This window comes from Gavialis gangeticus, unplaced genomic scaffold (assembly GCF_001723915.1).
Source record: "Gavialis gangeticus isolate Ggan-Ray unplaced genomic scaffold, GavGan_comp1, whole genome shotgun sequence".
Classification (NCBI taxonomy): domain Eukaryota; kingdom Metazoa; phylum Chordata; order Crocodylia; family Gavialidae; genus Gavialis; species Gavialis gangeticus.
This window is the reverse complement of record NW_017729029.1, coordinates 47,544,838-47,564,783: the sequence shown is the minus strand read 5'-3', so window position 1 is coordinate 47,564,783 and position 19,946 is coordinate 47,544,838. Positions and strand designations below refer to the sequence as shown.

The 19,946-nt window shown below is 42.0% G+C and overlaps 1 protein-coding gene across 3 annotated transcripts in view; it reads left to right on the top strand.

Annotated features, from left to right (window-relative positions):
* The window catches only part of NXT2 (nuclear transport factor 2 like export factor 2), a 52,411-nt gene extending 32,829 nt beyond the window's left edge, over positions 1-19,582 (top strand). The window contains exons 1-4 of one of the 3 annotated variants that reach the window (XM_019521539.1): positions 11,433-11,559; positions 13,953-14,039; positions 15,352-15,496; positions 16,468-19,582. In XM_019521539.1, the coding sequence (XP_019377084.1) occupies positions 11,545-11,559; positions 13,953-14,039; positions 15,352-15,496; positions 16,468-16,646 (426 nt within the window). In that variant the 5' untranslated portion in view covers positions 11,433-11,544 and the 3' untranslated portion in view covers positions 16,647-19,582. Of the gene's footprint in view, positions 1-11,432; positions 11,560-11,902; positions 12,467-13,952; positions 14,040-15,351; positions 15,497-16,467 lie in introns of those variants that run through there. The other 2 variants (XM_019521542.1, XM_019521540.1) reach the window with 2 other exon arrangements.
* The last annotated feature ends 364 nt before the right edge of the window (positions 19,583-19,946 follow it).

The window sequence follows — 19,946 nt, the reverse complement described above, 5'->3', positions numbered from 1 at the left end:
ATCAGGAGGCGCTACTTCACGGTCAGGGCGGCTAGGGTCTGGAACCAGCTTCCATGTGAGGTGGTGCAGGCTCCCACCCTGGGGGTTTTTAAGAGGAGGTTGGATGACCACCTTATTGGGGTCATTTGACCCCAGTGCTCTTCCTGCCATGGCAGGGGGTCGGTCTAGATGATCTGCTCAGGTCCCTTCCGACCCTAGAAACTATGAAACTAGGTGTTGTAGAAAAATGCTTCATTGCAAAATGTCACAGACTCCTATAGAACAATATTTTTCAGGCTAAGGATGTCTAACTCCTTTGGAGAGCTCTCAGGCAATGTATGCAGATCACAGTGAGATCCCTTCATCTATAATCATAAACGCTCTAAAACAGCTCTTTTAGACTCAAGACACCCCTCATTCCAAGGGGTGCCTCATTAAAGGCACCCCTTGGAAAATGCCAGTGTTTAGCTTTCACTTCTTTTCTAACTACAGAAAAAATAGAGCAGTTCTGCTGCAGAGAACTCAGAAAGACCACAATAGGGCTGAATGTTTATGACAGTAGGGCTTGTATTTGTAATCTCAGGCCACGTCCAGATGAGCACAGACATTTGGTTCCACAGGGACCTTGTGCTGCACCTATTTGTCCCTGGGGAACATCCGTGCCACACATGTTTTGGTGCATGGCAAGTTACCCTTGAGGTGGTAGGGGAGACTGGGGCCAGCACTGTGGCCCCAGAAGCCTTACTTGAGGCTCTGGGGGCCTCCTGGGGCTGTAGCTGCAGTGCTCCTGCCCAGCAAAGCCTGGCTGGCAGCCACAGCGTGGCTCCAGTCAGCCTGGCTCCACTTTTCAGCAGTGTGCACTGTCCGTGTGTGCACTGCTTCGGGGGGGGGAGGGGTTTCTGTGGGTTTTTTGACCCCTGGATATCTGGGTGGGAAACAATGGATCAGTGCAGCCTTTGCAGTGCAGAGAACACCTCAGTTCATGGTATGTGGCACTGCAGACATCACATTTGCAGTGCCACATACCACGCAGCCGCACTCCTCTGGATGTACCCTCTGGATTTATCTTGTGAATTATATGTAAATGTTTGCACACCTAATAGTGTTAGAATTGAGCAGCAATCATGGTGCCTTTAAAAGAATCTTGCACCACTCCATTGTGCCATGTTAACCTGTTAACCCAGTTGTGAATCACAGTTGACAATGCATAGAGGTCCCCCTGAGATTGGCCGCTGGAAGTGGGGGCACCAGGAGAAGCGCTGGCATGTCCCCCCACCACAAGAGAAGCCATGGTGGCAAAACCGGAAGTGCTGGCAGATGTCCCGCTGGTACTTCCAGTTTTGCTGCTGACTTGGTGATCAGCCACTGGGGGACACCCCTGCCCACTGCTGGTTGGCCAGTTGGCCAGTGGGGGACCCCCCCCCCATTGGGCAATCAGCTGCTGGGGCATACCCCCCTGGTCCACGATCTGGTGCACCCCCAGACTCAGGAGGCACTAGCTGTCCATGTGAATCACTGATCTAGAAGGTGCATGACTCAATGGCTTGAACATCAGAGGCGTATCCACACATGCAGGCAGTGCACTTGCAGCAGATCAAATAGCAGCGGCCTCTTGTGGCACCACAAACTGCTTTGAGGCTCTGCAGCAGGCACGTGCTTGCTTGTCTGGATGTGGCCCAGGAATCAGAGAATTGTGATCGTATTCAGATACTGGCAAGGTCTATTTGACTCTTCATTTTTTGGAGATGGATATAGGCCGGGGTGGGCAATTATTTCGGGCGGAGGGCCACTTACTGAGTTTTGGCAAGCCACCGAGGGCCGCGTGACAGCCACGGGCAGATAAATGTTAATTTTCTAAATGTTTTAGGGGGTCCTGCGGGCTGGATGGAATGGCCTGGCGAGCCACATCTGGCCCACAGGCCGCATTTTGCCCACCCCTGATATAGGCCATTTTATGTGCAAGAGAAAAGCACTTTCTTAAAAGCACAGTCTGAATAAATGGTCACTGCTGGGGTTACATACAGAAAGGGTAAATGATTTAATGCTTGTGAAGTGCTTTGAGATCATCAGCTGAAAATCTCTATACCCATGCAGAATATCACACCAGTAATTCATTCAGTGTATGACAACCCTGACAGTGCAGTCCTTTCCTTGTACTGCATGAAGCTGTCAGCTGTGGATATAGGACTGGTTTCTAGTATGGAGTGTGATTCTTGACCTTGCTGCCTAGAAACAAGTGTTATCCAATGCATTCTTACACTGTTGATTATAGTACTAAGGCGGGTACAGAATTGCCAGTTGCTTCTCCCCTTCAGGTCCTAAGCATTGTCACTCTAACTTGCTTTGGTTTTTAAAGAACAAATATGTGGACTGATAAACATCACAGGCTATTTTATGCACAAACATAATCTTTTGTGTATACTGTAGATTGTGTGCATAGTGAATTAGCTCTTATTATCTTGAAAAACTAAATTTCTCTCTTCATGGATGCTTTCTAGCCAAGAGTTTTAGTAACTGTGCAGTTTAACAGGAAAGATGCTAGTTAGTTCCATATGGTTCATATTTTTGAAAAAATGGGCTATGATTAGTTTCAGTGAATATTGTTGTGTGAATAAGACTGTTGGTGTTGCTCCCTCTTCTGTTTATGGATTGTAGGCAAACCATTCCCGATTTCCTCAAATGTCTTCTCTACTTGAATTGAATGAATAGATTGATGGAAGTAATTCCAATCTATTGGCTTCAAGTAAACTCTTCTCCTTAACTATTTGTGGTAAAATCGGACATTTTATTCACATGATATTGTTTTTTCCTTCCTGTTTGGCTGACTGAACTGTAATAAGGATGAAAATACTAAATTTTCGGACCAATCATCATAAGCACCACAACATTTAAAGCCTCTTAACATTTTCAGGGGCCCACAGGCCTAAGTGACAATAAATGTCCCAACTAATAGCTTTAAGCTCAAAAGTGGTCCCAAATATCCATTTAAATATCTCTTTGAATATCCAAACCCATGTATTTTATTTACAAACACATCTGTGGATTACTTCCTGTGTTGGTCTGTGAGTTCTAACACTAATGCTCTTGGGTATGAAATAAGATCACCAAATAATTTGCTAGTGCCAAAACAAATTCATTATAATCCTAATGTGCTCTAGCTTCTGCTTTGCCTGAGATCCTGTTAGACAATAAGGAAACAACTATGGTTCGTCTTCTACAAAGAGGCTAGAAGTGCCATTCCCGTGTGTCCCTCTGTAGATTGTTTGACAGTACAGATTGATGGGTGGCTAGGATCTGGAACCAACTTCTAAGCGAAGTGGTGCTCGCTCCTACCCTGGGGGTCTTCAAAAGGAGGCTAGATAATCACCTAGCCGGGATCGTTTGACCCCAGCATCCTTTGCTGCCCATGGCAGGGGGTCGGACTTGATGATCTGCTCAGTTCCCTGCTGACCCTACCTACTATGAAACTATGAAATTATGATGTAAATAATGCTTTCTCCCCCAGACTGTCCTACCTAAAGGAATGTCTAAAACTGAGCTCTGAACATAATTAAATGCTTGAATGCCTTTTTGTGTGCAGTAAACAATATAGAATTTGTGTGCAGTAACAATATAGTTTTGACTGCATTTTCCCCACGGCTGATCCTTCCAAGACACTAAACTTAGGCAACCAAAATGTTTTTTCTTGTAACCTTGATTTAAAATAATGTTTCCTGAGGCTGTTCTTCTCCACAAAGCTCTTGTAAGTAATTTTAACTGCTAATAGAAATTAGTTAGGTGTTGCTGACTATGCTGCCAAAGTGGGATTGACACTGCATGTCAGACAAGCGCTTCATCATTCTAACACTGAGGTTCAACTAGAAAATGGTAACGGGGTGGAGGCATTTGGTATTTTTAATGCAGAACAATGCACGTGGTAGAAATGTGAGGCAGGTGGTGGGCTGTATGTATCTACAGTCTACATATAACCCTGCATGTATTGGAATGATAATGTCTCCCCACTACTAACCAAGTGTTTGTTTCATCCACCTACAGCATCGTGTCATTACCCAGGACTGCAAGCAGCCTCTCTCTTTTTATGCCTATACAGTGATTAGCACAGTGAGTCCCCTGTCTCTTTTTGGAGTCTCTAGGCATTATTGTAACCCAGATAAATTAACTACATAGGACAAACACCTTATTAAAATCAAAGCTTGGGATACTGTTATTGAGAACAGTCAGAATAAAAAAAAATGAAAATGTGTATTGATTCTTGGCTTCAGACCAAATTCAGCTTTGATATCAATGTTTTTCTGGTAGTACAGCATGTGTGTACAGGAACTCAAGTCTCACTGTTAATTTTTGATCGAAGATATGTTCCTTCCCAGCCTGCTCTGGCAGTGTTTTTACTAGGAGCACGCACAGGCTTAAATCAAAGTCCATTAAAATCAACAGGAGACTTATCATTGACTGCAGTGGGTGCCAGAACATGTCCCTGTTCAGATAATACAGGGGTTACACACTGCTATGAGCAGCCCCAGTACAGGGTGCGCTGCTGCAAGATTCTGGACATTTTCTTCTATCCCATGTACACCATCAGTCACAGTCAGGCCCTTTGTCTTTACTCAGGCCAAACTCCTGTCAAAATACTTTTGCCTGAGTATAGGCCTCAGGATTTTTTCTTGCTTCCTGTTGACCAGGCAGAGCAAAGATGTTCTTCAGCACAAAGAGGAATCATTTTCATTGTTTCTGCCTCTAGGATATAAATGGGAGATAAGAGCCACCTGTTCAAGTGTACATAACTAATAGAGATCTTCCCTCCCTTTCTGCTTTTAATAAAGGAATTTTTTTTGTCTCCATTATTTTGCCAAGAGGAAATCTACTGGAGGAATCAATCATCTTGTTTCCAAAGTCTGTCCTTGTGCAGTGATGCACAACCACATAATAAAATAAGAATACAACTTTAAAATAATTACAGGGAGCCCCCAGTGCTCAGACAATCACATTTTAAATTCAGCACAAATAACTACTTTTGGGCCGACAGCGAAGGAATGTCAGGACACTGTAATTCTGTAGCTGAGAAGCTACCAAGCACTATCTTGGTTTTGAAGACTCTGACGCCAAGCCAGAGCAAATAATCTGCGGAAAAACCTGTGGTCATTGGGATGGAGCATTGAGTTTGGCAGGCATTTGCTATGCCACATTCTGAGGTTGTGCCACCATATAGTGACAGAGCTGTGGTACAGATGCTGCATGTTTTGCTGCTGGGAGCTCTGGGAGTGTAACCCATTGTGCATGCAAGGTGTTTGTTGGGGAGGAGCCAGTGTCTTGCAGTCTTCAGAAGAGTTGTGCTTCTGAATACAATCTCCAGCGTAGTAGGAAGTGGTGAAAAGAGGAAAAGTCACTTCCTAAAACTGGGCCAGAGCATATGTCTCAAGCACCCATTTCAGAAAACCTACCCTTTTGTCTGTGGCTTCCCTGCAGCCAGTCCAAAACAGCACGTAGTCTGCTGATGGGCTCCTGGAGTATAACTGTTTTCAGGTTAGTATCTCTACAAGCTCTGCGTTATCATTTGGCCACATCCAGCACGTTTGGTTTTAGGGAGAAAAGTTCTCCCCTAAATTGCATGTATGAATTATTCCCTGACTGCAGCTATAAACCCTCAGCTGTCACATACCAGAGAGGAAACCTTGAGTGAAGGTCTGAAAAGAAGATAACAGTTGACACCCTTGATTCTGCAAAAGCATGAAATTAACAGGAAGGAAATGTACCACACCTCACATTTATTTAGATAGCTGTGGAATTTTGTTTGCCATCAGGGACCAAGAAGTACAAGTTTTGCACTGGTTTGAATCTCCTGACTTTCATTTTCACCAGCATACACCATCTCTGAATTTGTCCTTAAAGGCACACAACACTAAATTGTTCTGCTGTTGAACAATACTGCATAGTGACAGATACAGCAGAAGTGAAGCTCTTCCATTTAGTTCTGATACTTAAGTTAAATACAGACAGTCAAAAAGCCCAAGGCTGAATCAATTAAATCTTCACAGGTTAGTCTAAGCGGTGTAGATTGAACCAATAAGCAAGTGAACAGACATTTGTTTTGATTCTGGAAATGCAACCACACACCTGCAGTGGCTCAGGTCAGATGCTGGAGGGACAGGCACAGGGACTAGAGATTGCATCCCTGTTCAGCTGAAGCAGACAGATTGGGCCAAACCTAGCCCACCCACCCTGCAAGGAGATTGTGGGGGAAGTGCAAAGCATCCTGGGAAGCTGGAGACTGAGAGTTAACTTGAATCTGGAAGGGATCTGGGACAGAAGTTCAGTGAACCAGTTTAACCCAAATCAGTTGTGTCTGATACTACATCCATCCAGGTTTTATCTTAAACCAGTTTTGGCCATTTTGATAGTGGTTTACGTACGCTGAACTTCTGTTGTGTTACAGATCTGAACTGGTTTCCAGTCACTTATACCAATTTATGTGCAACTTCTGTCCCTAGCCTTACAGCTGAGTGGCAATGGCTACGTAGTCATAGAATTGCAGGTGGTTGGAATTTTGCACATGTGGCTGTCCATGGCATAAGTAGTTGTATATAATTTGTCCACTGTACCCTCAAGTATTATATTTTTGAAAGGAAATGTTTTAGAAGCCATGAATTAACAATTCTAAAAGCAGCTTTGGATACAAAGCAGATACAGACCGACTAGGCATCTGTTTATGTACGTTAATAACAATTGCTGCAAGAGTAGCAATTATGGGTAGCATTTTGACTTTGTGCCTTCTTTCTTATTATTCTTTTTAATTAGGGATGCTGTACTGAGGATGAAGCCAGTCACTATGGGAGAGAATAAACACACAGACAATTGTAGACGAGTAGTTAGGTTTAATCATGTCCTTTGTCCCTCTGAAAGGCAAGCAGAAAAGATAATAGGCCAAATCCTGCAATTCCAACTCAGTCCGTTCCCCAGCCAAAATTGGTATAGAAACCAGTGGTCTCGGAAAGGACTTCTGCACATAAGTACCAAGAGTAGAGTGAATATAGTGACTGTCAGTTTCAAAGACTTTTTCTCATTTGGAGTTCAGTTTGACACAAGGTTTTCCCATCTCCTGCCCATTATGATCATGTACTGTTCAATGAAGTAGTATTTAACACCAGAAAGCAAAGTTTCCCTCAAATACTCACTTACATTTGTGTGAGCTTGTGACTATTTCTGCCAGTAAACTCTCATACCACACAGAATACATATGGAAAGCAAAATCCAAGTCAGCTTAAACACAACTGATGTGAACTGAATTTATATTTGAGCCTTTACATATAGAAAATAGTCTGCAGTATTTGAACAGCTCTAATACCAAGTGTCCAAAAACCTTATTTTAAAATCAAATATCAGCTGCTGTAGGGGACATGATTAGAGCATCAGAACCTGACTCAGGAAAGCATGCCAATGAAGAGCAGTACTTAAGCATATGCTTAAGGTTAAGCACACACTTAAAAACTGAGCTAAATAGGGCTTGAAGTAAGCATCCTGAATTGTGGCTTAAGTGCTGCCATTTAATAGGATATAGATGGGAGTTTCTTACAATAAATACAATTCAAAATAGTAATTGTGCTTGCTGTGTTGTTTCTAAAATCTCTGAAGGAAGGGGGATTCATTTGTACTTAGTCATCAGCTACAAAGATGAAATGTATAACAAATTACAAACCAGTGTATAGATTTCCAAGTAGATACTTTTATTTACAGAATAATCTGAATTATTTCTGGATTAAGAAAGATGCACTAGCCCTAGGGAGGAGTTTTACAAAGGGTTCTCCCACGATTCAGAGTTTTGTAAAAGACTAGGTATGTTACCTAATTAAGGGCCTGATTTGTGGTCTTAGGTGAGAGTACCCTGTGCATTAATTGCACTTGATGAGGCCTTATTAAAGAGTCCCCCATGGGTTTAATACTATTTTGGTTAGAAGAGGTGGAAGTAACATACATTGTGCAAATATCTGACCACTGGAGCCTCACTGCATGCATTTGAGATGGAAATTCAGGCACTCCGATATGAAAATCATAAACATTTATTGAACAAACGACAGCAATTTCTGGAGAGCATTGTGCAGAAATTGGAAGAGATGCAGTGATTCACCTCTTAATAGTCCAAAGTAGCACTATCTTTTTAGCAGGCCAAGTCACCTTATCTTTGAATATAATTGAAATCTCAGCACCTACCAGGTATGAGAGGAAAACAAAATGGTAGGTTAAATTTTCCCTATTTTTCCTCAACTGAAATTTGCATAGTACTGATATACATATAGGTTCTTATCCTTTAATCCTAAACCCACAGATTTAAAATGAAATGGAAATATTTCTGTTCTAACAAATGCAAGGGATACAGTAGAAAGGGAATTAACATTTTCAATAAAAATGCTGTATACTAGAAAGCAATTTAAAAGAAGGCTGGTGTCATATCAAAGATAATTACTTAATTTTCATTTGAACCCTTATGACTGACTCATAACCTCTGTTGTATGCAGAGCTTCCAAATAAATGGCTAAATTTAACTCCTATGTGCCTTAAATAAGAAACATGTGAAGACATTGTACTTATCTCTCACAGTTCCAGTGTAGATGGAACAAAATACATAGAGATAGGTTTTTTATATTACTGTTTCCAGTCAACGTAAGCAGCAAAAGGCTGGGTCAGTCCTCCCCCTCTGTTATTCCAGTAGCCTCATTCTGGCAATTACAAAGAAAGCAGTTGCAAGTAACTCCCTTAACTGGAAATTGCGCCAGTTTGGAAGAGTTCCCAACAGCTTCAAAATATTAATGGGAGCCAGATGGCCAACTCACCCAGGAAACTACAGTCATTCCTCTTTCCTCTGAACAGCAGCACCTTATTTAACTTATGTTTTACGCTGCCGTCTTTCATTAATGTATCTAAGTATCATTCAGAAAATCAATAGTGATACTAAGTTATTTGTGGATTTAATGGTGTTTCTGGCAGTTCTGTCTTTCTGAAGTTTTTCTGTCTTTCTAACTCAAACTCTGCTTGGGTTAGGTAAGGTAGAAGCACTGGCGGGGGTTTTGTGTGAAGAGGGATTTCAGTGTTCTATTATTCCTCTGAAGGAAAAAAGAGGAATGTTTTGCAATTCCTAACAATTTGTGTGGGGTCGCACAAGATTCAAAATAAGAGAAGAATAAGCAATCTAAATAAGAAGTGCCAAGTAGGACATATGGGGAAATCCAGAGGCAGGAATATTCTAACCTGAAAATCCATGCTTTTACTTCTTATTGTTATGAGCTCATAACTTGTTAGCCACTGGGTATAAATATTCACTCAAGTACTTCCAGAAATGCAGAGAGGCTGAGAAAACAGAAAGCTAGGTGCCAGAACTATTATTTTCTAATGACAGATTCACTCCAGATTACCAGAAATCAAGTGAATGCTTGAAATCCTATCTTCTCCACAATCCCATCTTTAACATACTAAAGGACCCAATGCTTTCCTCTCTGTTGCCATTTTTGGGATGGTTTTCAATATCAATGACTTCTGTCAATTCAATACTCCTAAATCAGGAGTTTAATCAATATCAAGGGTGTATGGCAATATAACATCAGGGTAGGAAATCACTTACGTTTGGGTGCAAGTAAATGCAGGAAATTAACTGTCTGGCATTGGGTTCCTCTTAATGTTTAGCGACAATTCAAAACAAAGCAACACATTCCTAATTTGGACCTGATTTAGCAACACACTTAGGCATGTATGTGGGTCCCAATGGAAGCTGGTGAAGTTTAAGCAGCTACTTTAAACTGACCATCTGATTATTAAGTACTTTGCTGAATCTGGGCTTGAATTCTACTTCTTTAGATTATGTCCTGTTGATCTGATGGAGGTGGAGAATAATCCTACTTTTCAAAGGAAAAGTTCTTACCACATCTGGAAATCAGTCACACTTTGTGAAGCTTTCACATAATTTCTCCCCTCTAATAGAGTGCAGAAAGGAAGGGAACTTCAGGATCTTCGGATGAAATTGAATCTAAACAGACAAGAATTATATTTCTTTCATAAATAAAAGGCTTTTCATAAATCCAGGCCCACAGCCTTGGTAAGCAATAGCTGAAGAAGATGGGTGTCATCCTTTAGAAGGGAGACGCTTCAACTTGGTCAAATAATTAGTACTTCTGTGCATCAGCTGCCTTTCAGCAGCCCTTCGGCTAGTTCTGATTGCACAAGGAGCTTGCTCCGATTGCTATGAAGGAGCTTCCTCTTTGCTGAGGCTCCCAGGCCTTTCTCCAGGCCCCCAAACTCTCTGCTCTGCCCCTTGTTACCGACATGGGTTGGGACAAGGCCTTGCCCCTTTGCCTTCCCAGCTCTTGTATCTTCCTCCCTCTGTGAAGCCGTTTCCCGACAGTCATCCTGGCACAGGATTAACTCTGTTCTACTCTTCATACAACAGGGGTGGGTAATTATTTTGGCTGGAGAGCTGCTTAAGAGCCTTAGTAAACTGTAGAGGGCTGCAAGGGTAGCTCCACCCCTTGATAGGTGCCCTGCCCCCTGGTCACCATCTTGGGACTGGAAGTTCCACCTGCAACCCCTGACCTTTGCCACCAGAAGTCCCTCCCCATGCCCCAGAACTACTCATTTTGCCAGGGGAGATTGCCATCTTGAAACTACAAAACAAAATAAATCATATACTAAAAATCAAATATCTACTATAATTTAATTATATTTAAATATATTTTGTCCTGATTTGTATTTGCACAGTATATATAGAGGTGATTGCATAATAGTCTTACTTTTGTATATTGTGGGGGCAAGGGGGTGTGGCTGGGGAGTGGGTGTGTGTATGGTGGCATGCGAGGGGGGTGTGGCAGGGGGGGTTGGTTGCTTATAGCAACCAAAGCCACCTCCTGCAGGGGCCTGCAAGCTGGCAACCCAGTGCCAGGGCTTCCAGCGGATCTCTGCAGGCAGACGGAGTTGCCTGGCCGGCTGGATGCCACCTGACGGTTGTATTTTGCCCGTGGGCCATAGACCTGGGGAAGTCCCATCTAGTCCAACCCGCTGCTCACAGCAGGACCAGCCCAACTGCATCATCCCAGACAAGGCTCGCTGAGCTGGCTCCTAACAACCCCCAAGGATGGAGCGTCCACCACCTCTGCGGTAGCCTGTTCCAGGGCTTCACCACCCTCCTGCTGGGATCGTTTTTCCTAATATCCAACCTAAACCTTCCTTGCTGCAACTTGAGCCCGTTGTTTCTTGTCCTGTCATCTGCCGCCACTGAGAAGGTCTGGCTCCAGCTCCCTGTCGGGCCCCCACTGCTTGCACTGAACCGCGGGGGCAGCGGGCGCGAGCAGCCCCAGCTCTACCGACACCCACGTGCCACAGCCCCCGGCCCCGTCCCCCTGAGCGCTCAGAACGCATGCGCGAACGCGCGCGTTCTCGCTCCTTTCACTTCCCCTGTTGCCCACCGGAAGCAGTTGCGGGGCAGACGGTTGGCGCCGGCGAGCACTTCCGGGGCCGCTGCGAGCACAGAGCTCTCGGCCTTCGCCTCGCCTCGCGTGTCGTCCCCTGCGCCGCCCGGGGCCGCCCCTCATGGCCGCCCCTGTGGTGAGTCCGGCCGCGTGCTTCCCGCCTGCGGGATGGCGGTGGGCGGTGCTTGCCCCTTGGCCGCGGCCCTGAGGCGGGCGGGGCCCCCCTTCCGGCTTGGAGCGGCGCGGCCGGGCCTGGTCGGGTCGGGGCTCTGCAGGGGCTCATGGGAAATCCGGCCCTGGCCCCGGGAGACGGTCGCGAGAGTCGCGGTGCGGATCCGCTGCCAGATGGGCAAAGGCGCCCCCGGGCGTGGGAGGCTGCTTAGGGCCACGGCGCGAGCCCCTGGCGTTGTGGTCAGGCTCTGCGCCAGCCCTGCTCCGTGGGTCGGGGGAGCAGACGGCAGTCTGGAGCATTAGGTTTTAGCACCGATAAGGTCTTGGGGGTCGTTGTCACAGGCGGGACCAGGGGAGCGATTAGAAAAAAATAAGAATAGGAGCCAAAGAGAAGGACTAGTGATCTGACCAAGAGGCAGGCAACAACCAGTAGGTGTAATTGGAAATACTGTATTATTATCCAGTCCCTGGCCAGTCGAGTGTATGGGGCAGACAGACGAGGAACACAAGGACGAGGGAGCAGACGATGACGAGGGTGATGGGGTTGTGCCATCTCCCTGGAGCAATTGTACAAGATGCAGCTTGGACGCAATTATGAAGTTGTTGAGCAAGTTTCTGTGGGTGATGAAATGTGGGAATAAATTGCTTGGCAGCATGTGGAGTTAGGAAGCTTTTAGAAAACTTAAAGAACTGTGGAAGGGAGCTGAAGAAATTGTCCAAGTGACTGTCATGGGACTGGAGACATGTGAAACCACTGATCTTACCCAGGGCAGTTACATTTAAGTCTGGTCCCAAAAGAAGTCAAACACTTGACCCTTGACGTTTCCATCAAATATCTATGTACGAGAACAAGCCACTTGCAAGAAAGCAAGGTACTTTGGGGGTCTGTTCTCAGTGCTGAACTGTGGCTTTTGTCAAATATAATTCATCGTTGGTTCAGAGAATGAACATCTCTTTGTGCCTTATTTCCATCAAAAAGAGCCTATTTGCATGGTCTGACTTAAAATGTTTCAGACATTGACTATCTCAATAAAGGACACGAAAGGTGTTAGCAAAAACTTTAGACTGTTAAAGTGGTGCTAAAAATGGCAAAGTTTTGTGATAATATCCAGCACCGGGCGTTGCATTTCACAGACATCACCAAGCAGGGGACTGAGGTTTTCTGATGGAATTTTTGGAAATAAAAGGCAAGGAAGAGTGGAGGTGACACGTGTGGCAAGTTTTCAAAATTCCCATAAAAGAAAAGTGTAGCAAGCTGCATGCCTCCTACCAACCCTAGGAGTGAAACTGCAGGCATTAGCTGCCTCGGATAACTGCAGCATTTGGTAGTATGGTAATTTTAAGTATATTGCAAAAATCCTTTTAACTGTTAGATGTTTTAGAAGAAATTAGAAAGCAGCTGCATTTTGTGCTTGTTTACAGTTTAAAAGATGGTTATTTGGAGCCAACCTGGCTGGGTAGTTTCTTTATATTCTCCCCCTCTCATAACAAATACAAGAAAAAATTATCCAAGTGAATGCCTTGATATTTGTTAAGTGCATGATAAATGCAGATAGCTTTAGTCCTAATTTGCCTGAGGACAAAGTAGTGTTAATTTCTAAGAACTAACTTAACCACTGTAAAAACATTATAGCTGGATTTGCAGTTGGTTGAATAATATTTTCATGGTTAGTAGAAATGCAGCATTAGTTTGACTTCTGAATGCATAGTGTTTGCTAATAAAGAAAATACAAAATAGAAGTGGAAGTGCCATACTGTGATATTTGGGAACTTCCCCCTCCCTCCCTATATTTCACTCGTGGGAGTGGCATATCCTCTTCTTTTCATAATGGCATAGAAGAGGAGTTATTATAGATGACCTGAGAAGTCCTCGGCACAATCATCCAGATAAAATTAACTTTTATATAAGCATTATTTTATTAACCGCAGTGGGGGTAGTGAGGTAGTTCACACTGATCAGAAATAAATGTTTATGTTGAGGGGATATGCATTCAGGTTACTTAGAACAGCCTAGCAATCCTGGACATGTCATTTGGTTTGATTGGGCTCTGACTGCTTGTAAGTGACAAAACTTTTTCCCGATTCCCAGTATAATTTTTTTGGAAATTCACTAAAGTTCAGATTAGCATATCGAATTTTTATGGTACTGATGCTACAAACAAGGAACTGGTGTAAGGATCCAACTGCAGCCTAATTCCTCATTACCTTCTGTGAGAGGGAAGTAATGAAATCGATCTCCCTTACTTGTGAATCTGGTTTTGTTTTACTTGCTTACAGAAACTGTTCCGGAGAATTAATCGGTCAGGTTTTTTTATATATTAGAAGTTTCTTTGTGCTTTTTTGTTTCCTTCTCTCTAGGATTTTAAAACATATGTGGATCAGGCTTGTAAAGCTGCAGAAGAATTTGTCAACATTTACTATGATACCATGGATAAAAGGAGAAGGGTATGTACCTATTATTGGGGGATTAAGTTTTTTCTCCTTATTATTCTTGTCTCTATTTGGGGACATGCATGTGTGTGGGAAGGATTTTCTTTGTTAATTGTTGTCTGATACGTATAGAGACATCTGGGAGTCTGGTACTGTCCTAACTGCTACTGAATCCAGAACTCTGCGTGTCTTCAGATCTGCCCTTAAAAGAATCCTTTGCATAACTAAGTGAATTGGGGTTCTCATATTTGTCATTTTCAAATGGGACTCTTTTCAAGTCTCATGGACTTCTTTACAGTAATTCTGTTCTGCCTACCCCTTAGGATAGTTAGTTTTCAATGTGTACATGAACAGTTCAGACTTACTTATACTACATTTTTTTTTCTCTCCTTGTAAAGTGCCTCTGGTCTCATGAATCAGGTTTTTTCCTATCCTCCTGTGCTAGCTGTGCTTCTTTTATTGTGGTAAAGATTGTCTGTAGAAATATCTGATGAAAAAAGTGGACCCAACACCATAAAACTTGACATTGTTCTATTAACCATAGTTAAGGAAATTCTAATCTGAATGCTTATTCTGGATATTTGCTTAATGTGGGATTATGTAGATCTATAAGTGTGTGTGGTTTTTAATAGAAATGAAATAAATTTTCTGCACCAGGAAAAGAGCAAAATTAACTACTCGTCGAATGTAGAATTATAAAGGTCTTTTATATGGAGAGAATCTTAGTATCTTGCACGTTACTCGTCCTTCTGTCCAATGGCCAGTCAAAAGCAAAGTAGTATGCAACCATTTACTGGAACTGTTTTACAGTTATGAGGGGTACTCCTTGTAACAACATATAAAATGGTATGAAAGGTCTAGTCTTGTTGTTCAAACTTATTGCACTTTTCTTCTATAACTTTGTTGGCCCCAAATGGTATTTTAGTCTAGCTCAGATTATGCTTCCACATATTTGTGTCTCACAGGTGTACTATAAATTGAACTTTGAAGTCCTTCTCATAAAGAAAGCAATGTATTTTGGGTGGGCTGGGGTATGGTTCTGTTCCATAGCTTCCTGTTGGACAATGTCATCACTGATTTATCAAATTAAGTTACGAAGCAGCAAACATTTTGTACGGTGCTTCCAGTCCTTGATGAAGGACAGCAGTGGCTAAGATAAACCAATATCCAAGCAGGACATTTCACTTGCTTCTGTTACAGGATCTAAGACTTTTTTAAAGTGATTTCAGTGTCATATATTGGCAGCAAGTAACTTGATTTTTTAAAAATGCATTTTTATACCTTTTTTTTCCCTTTAACTTCCAAATGTGCATTCTCTATCTCCTAGGTGTTGAACAGACTCTATCTGGACAAAGCTACATTAGTTTGGAATGGTAATGCATTTTCTGGGCAAGAAGCATTGAATAATTTTTTTGAATCATTGCCATCTAGTGAGTTCCAAGTTAATATGTTGGACTGCCAACCAGTTCATGGTAAGGTTACTTTATATTCAGGGCCCCTGCTATTTCTTAACTATAAAATGAAAAGCAGCTGTAATAAATGGTGCTCAAGATGACTTTTGGAACATAGCCAACTTGCAATTGGAATGTAAAGTTACTTTATTGAAGGAGCACCGTGGGAGGAAGGGTAATAGCATGCCCGAGATTCTTTACAATTCAACTAATTTCTTATTAAGAGCACTTGTGTAGGTAATGCCTTTATCCTCAGGTACTGAAGAGGTTTTGTGTATATGCAGCTGTGGTAGGACATGGGGTGAAAGTTAAGGTACATTCTCCACCTGAGTCTGCTGTTGGTTTGCAATACGTACTTGGGCTTCTCTCTCTATTTCGATGACTTTGGGGGAAAGTACCTACCTGTGTAATCTTCTGAAGTTTGTAAACATACACTGCCAAGTAATTTGTTCGGTTACATTAAGTATTTGTTATGCAAAACTTTTAAGTATCAGTCTCCAGTTTGCATCGTGGATATTTGAGGAAACCTTGCACAGAGAAAACAAAAACTACAGCCTAGCTGTCTTCACTGTGTTCTGCAAAAAACCAACCAGGTTATAACTTCACAAGTAAGGAAAGCCAAACATGCTGTAGACATAGGCAGTTTCTCTTTATATATCAACTGCCTGCCTCTCACCTATCTGAGAGCTTACTTCAGGAGAATGTGGCAGTTTAACCTCTAGGTGGCATGCTTGCATAAGCAGTGTGAAATTAAGCTCCGTCCCCCGAGATGTGGTAAGTAAGCACATTAAAAAAATCCACAGGTTAATGAAGAAGCCTACTGTGATGGTCCTGGTAGAAAGAACATATCGAGCAGTTTTTGTGCTCTTTCAGCTGCTTGTAAAAAGAAACTGTAACCAGCAGGTAACAATGCACTAGTATTACTTATAAACATGAGTTACAGAAAATATGCATAACGTTTTTTCCTCTCATCTTTCATTCTTTCTGTAAAGAGCAAGCTACGCAAAGCCAGATGACGGTCCTTGTTGTGACTTGTGGGACAGTAAAATTTGATGGCAACAAGCAACGTTACTTCAACCAGAATTTCTTACTGACAGCACAAGCTACCCCTAACAACCCAGTATGGAAAATCGCAAGTGACTGTTTCCGCTTTCAGGACTGGGCCAGTTAGTGGCAATTGACAAGTGATCACTTTGTCTCTGCATTATGTGAGTTTAGCTGTCTGGACAAACGTTATCTCTTCTCCTGTTGTTCCGTTCATTTTGGAAGTACTGCACAACCGTACTCTAGTTTCCCAGCAGCCATGGACTGAATGGCAGACACTTTTAAGTTGGAGGAGGTTTCCTAAAATTCATTGAACTGTCATGAAATACTCCTGGCACTGAACTGTGATTCACATGTGTGGGGTTGGGATCATTCTATCAATGACTTACATGTGGTTATGCTGGCATTTCAGGAAGTCTTCTACGTCCTCTTGAGTGCTGAAGTCTCCCCTACTTGGACACTGAATTCAGTTACTACAGTCCTGTCCAAACATGTTCAGTCATTTTGGTTTATAAACACCACCTTTCATAATCAGTGTTTTTCCTTCTTTGAAGAAGATACACACTATGACAGTGAGAAATAGAATTTCTTCCTCATAACATGTCTATATGAAAGTTAAAACCACTTTCTGAGCCTTGAACTTTAATTGAGCAACTTTTTAGAGGAAGTTTTTTCTAAATAATTTCTTGCCTAGTAGCTAGGTAGAAGTCCAGTGTCAAAATTGTAGGGGATGAAAGTATTGTCAGTGAATGTGAGTTGGGACTGGTAGGATGATGGGCAGGATGGGCAAGTCATGTTTTCAGCTGCATCTGAAAATCTAGCTTTTGTATGCGAGTAAACTCAGGTGGGAGAAATCTGCTCTAAAACTGTTGTTTACTTTCTTTGGTGTATAAGGACTTAATATCCTATCCTAATCTCCTAATAGTTGGTTAGGATAACATATGTTGATCCAAATATAAGCAGTGCTGAATAATTCAGCTGTTAAGTCCCCTACAGCAGCATCTATGCTGTATGCCATGATAAAGGATAAGCTTTTCAAGGTGACTGCAACACTTGCAAAGAAAGGCAATATAAGCTATTTACTGATCAGTTATGTCATTCTGTCTTATGTAGCTAATAATTCCATTGTTACTATGAAGGACAGAATTACTCTTTTTCCAACTTTTTTCTTCTATCTTGAAGTTGCAAGGTTTTGTTTCAACCCTTTCAGGAAGCATTGTGATGGGAAATTGATACTGAAACTGTACTGTATGGCATTCAGCTCTTTGGTGCAGCTAATCAGAATAGATGCTTTGAGTGCTGTGATCCTGGAAGGTTAACTTTTCTGCATGAAGGAAGAGAATTTTTCTTTTGATCCAAAGTTTGACTGAAACTTTCACACGCATATTTTGTATGTACTTTGCTTTGTATTTCATTGAATATTCATCAAAATTTTAAAATTACTATGTTTTATAGATTTTGTTTTTCAAAGGAAATCTTAGTACTTTAAAGGCTAGAAGGTAGCCTGCCTCACTTGAATGAACATTGTAGATAGTAGATCTCAGAATGGCAGTATGTTTTGTATTCAAACTTCTGCCTTTTTAAGTTGAGCAGATTAAAAGGTTTGAAATTCAGTAGACATATGTGAAAACACACTATGTGTATCTGCTTGTAAGTGAAAATATGTGGTGGTAACTTGTAGTTCTGTCCTGAATGCAAGTGTTCTTGACGGATACTTTGGATATTCGCATAGCTGATACAGCCTTTTTAATAGAAAAGTATGTGATTGGACAACTTACTTTAATTTCTTATAACCAGAAAACTGTGAAAATAAACCATATGTTAAAATTATGTTAATCTCTAAAGAATACACAATGGTATATTTTGATATTAAGATAAACTAGTTGGTTTTTATTTCACCTAGAGATTCTTGTGACTGGCATCAGAAAGGTAACAAATTAGTAAACTGGGCACCTATAAGTAGAAAAAGATGGCTTCCCTGTAGTATTTGGCCAAGGAACTACGCCTTTGGGAGAGAAGAGAAATACTAAAAATAGTGCAAGATCTAACTGTCTAACAATGTAGATACTGTAATTTACTGGGGAAATTGGTATGCTTTTAACCAGCAGTAATCTAGACAGTCTCTCGATTTCCGCCCCCCCCCCCCTTTAAAATAATCCCAAAGAGAAAAATTACTCTTAAAGCTTCCTGCTAGTTTTAAATGTAGTAATTTTCACATGCTATCCTGGTTGTAGAGACAAAACTTTCCATCCTGTTGTGTGCAGCAGTCACAGTGGGAAGTGCATCTGGACTGTTGCTTAGATTTCTGGAAAATTGGAGAAAGCAAAATTCCACTCCAGAGATGAATGCTTGCCTGCTAGTTCTCTTGTCACTGTACTTTCACTAGATCCATAATTTAGGTGTTTACTTTTTGGGTTTGCCCTTGCAGTGAGAAGGGTCCTGCACCAAGGCAACTGGAGCAATAGCTGCTATAGGAGAAAGTCCTTGACTTTTTTTTTCCTCATCCTTACAGAATGACACAAACTAAACTGTATTAGAAGTTCAAACATCCTCATTCCTTCATTTGCCATTAAGGATTGTAAATCACTAAAACAGCTACAATAATAATCACTTTCAAGTAATACCTTGCGGCATTTGAAGACTTGATACCTGCAGCTGTTTTGCTTACCTGATTTCTCTGGTATTGCGCACACTAATCTTTCTTTGTTTGCTGTTCTAGTTGTATTATGGCAGGCTGAAGGAGGAAAGCAACAAATTTAACTTAAAATACTAGTGCTGCTGTTTCTTGGAGTGGAGCCTTGTAGTCTTGATGGTTAACCATAAGTGATGAGTTGGCTGTGTCCATATCTGCTGAGGGAATTGTGTGTAAACAGAGAAGTGTTTTAACATCAAAATGGCTTGCCACAAACTTACATAGCTTGAATATATCTTGTAAGCTTTTGAAACTGTTTAAAACCTCTTACAGGGGTTTCTTTTTAAAATAAGTTGCTGTTTTATCTGTTTTGTTTTTTATTACAAATTTTCATAGTGTTTTCTTACCAGATTAAAGTGCAGGAAACAACACTGGCTTTTAATGTTTACTATTTGGGTTTGGGCTTGGGCTTTGAGTTACTTGCCATTGAGTTACTTGAGTATTGAAGCATTGCAGAACAGGCCTGTCACTGCATCTGCTCTTTGACTGTGGTATCAACTGGGTCTTGTTGCACCTGATGCTGTAAGCTGCAGAAATGTGTAGTGTTGTTTGGTTTAGTGGAGCAGGCGCACCGAAGGGTGAAACACAGCATCTCTGATTTTCCTTCCCATGCACAGCTGTGACTTGCCACTAGAGGCTTGGTGAGCAATGGCAGGACCAGTTTGCGGTACTTATTCAATGCATGTAAGATAAGTCCATTTAAAAAATGAGATGGGTAGGATTCAAGTGGGGATT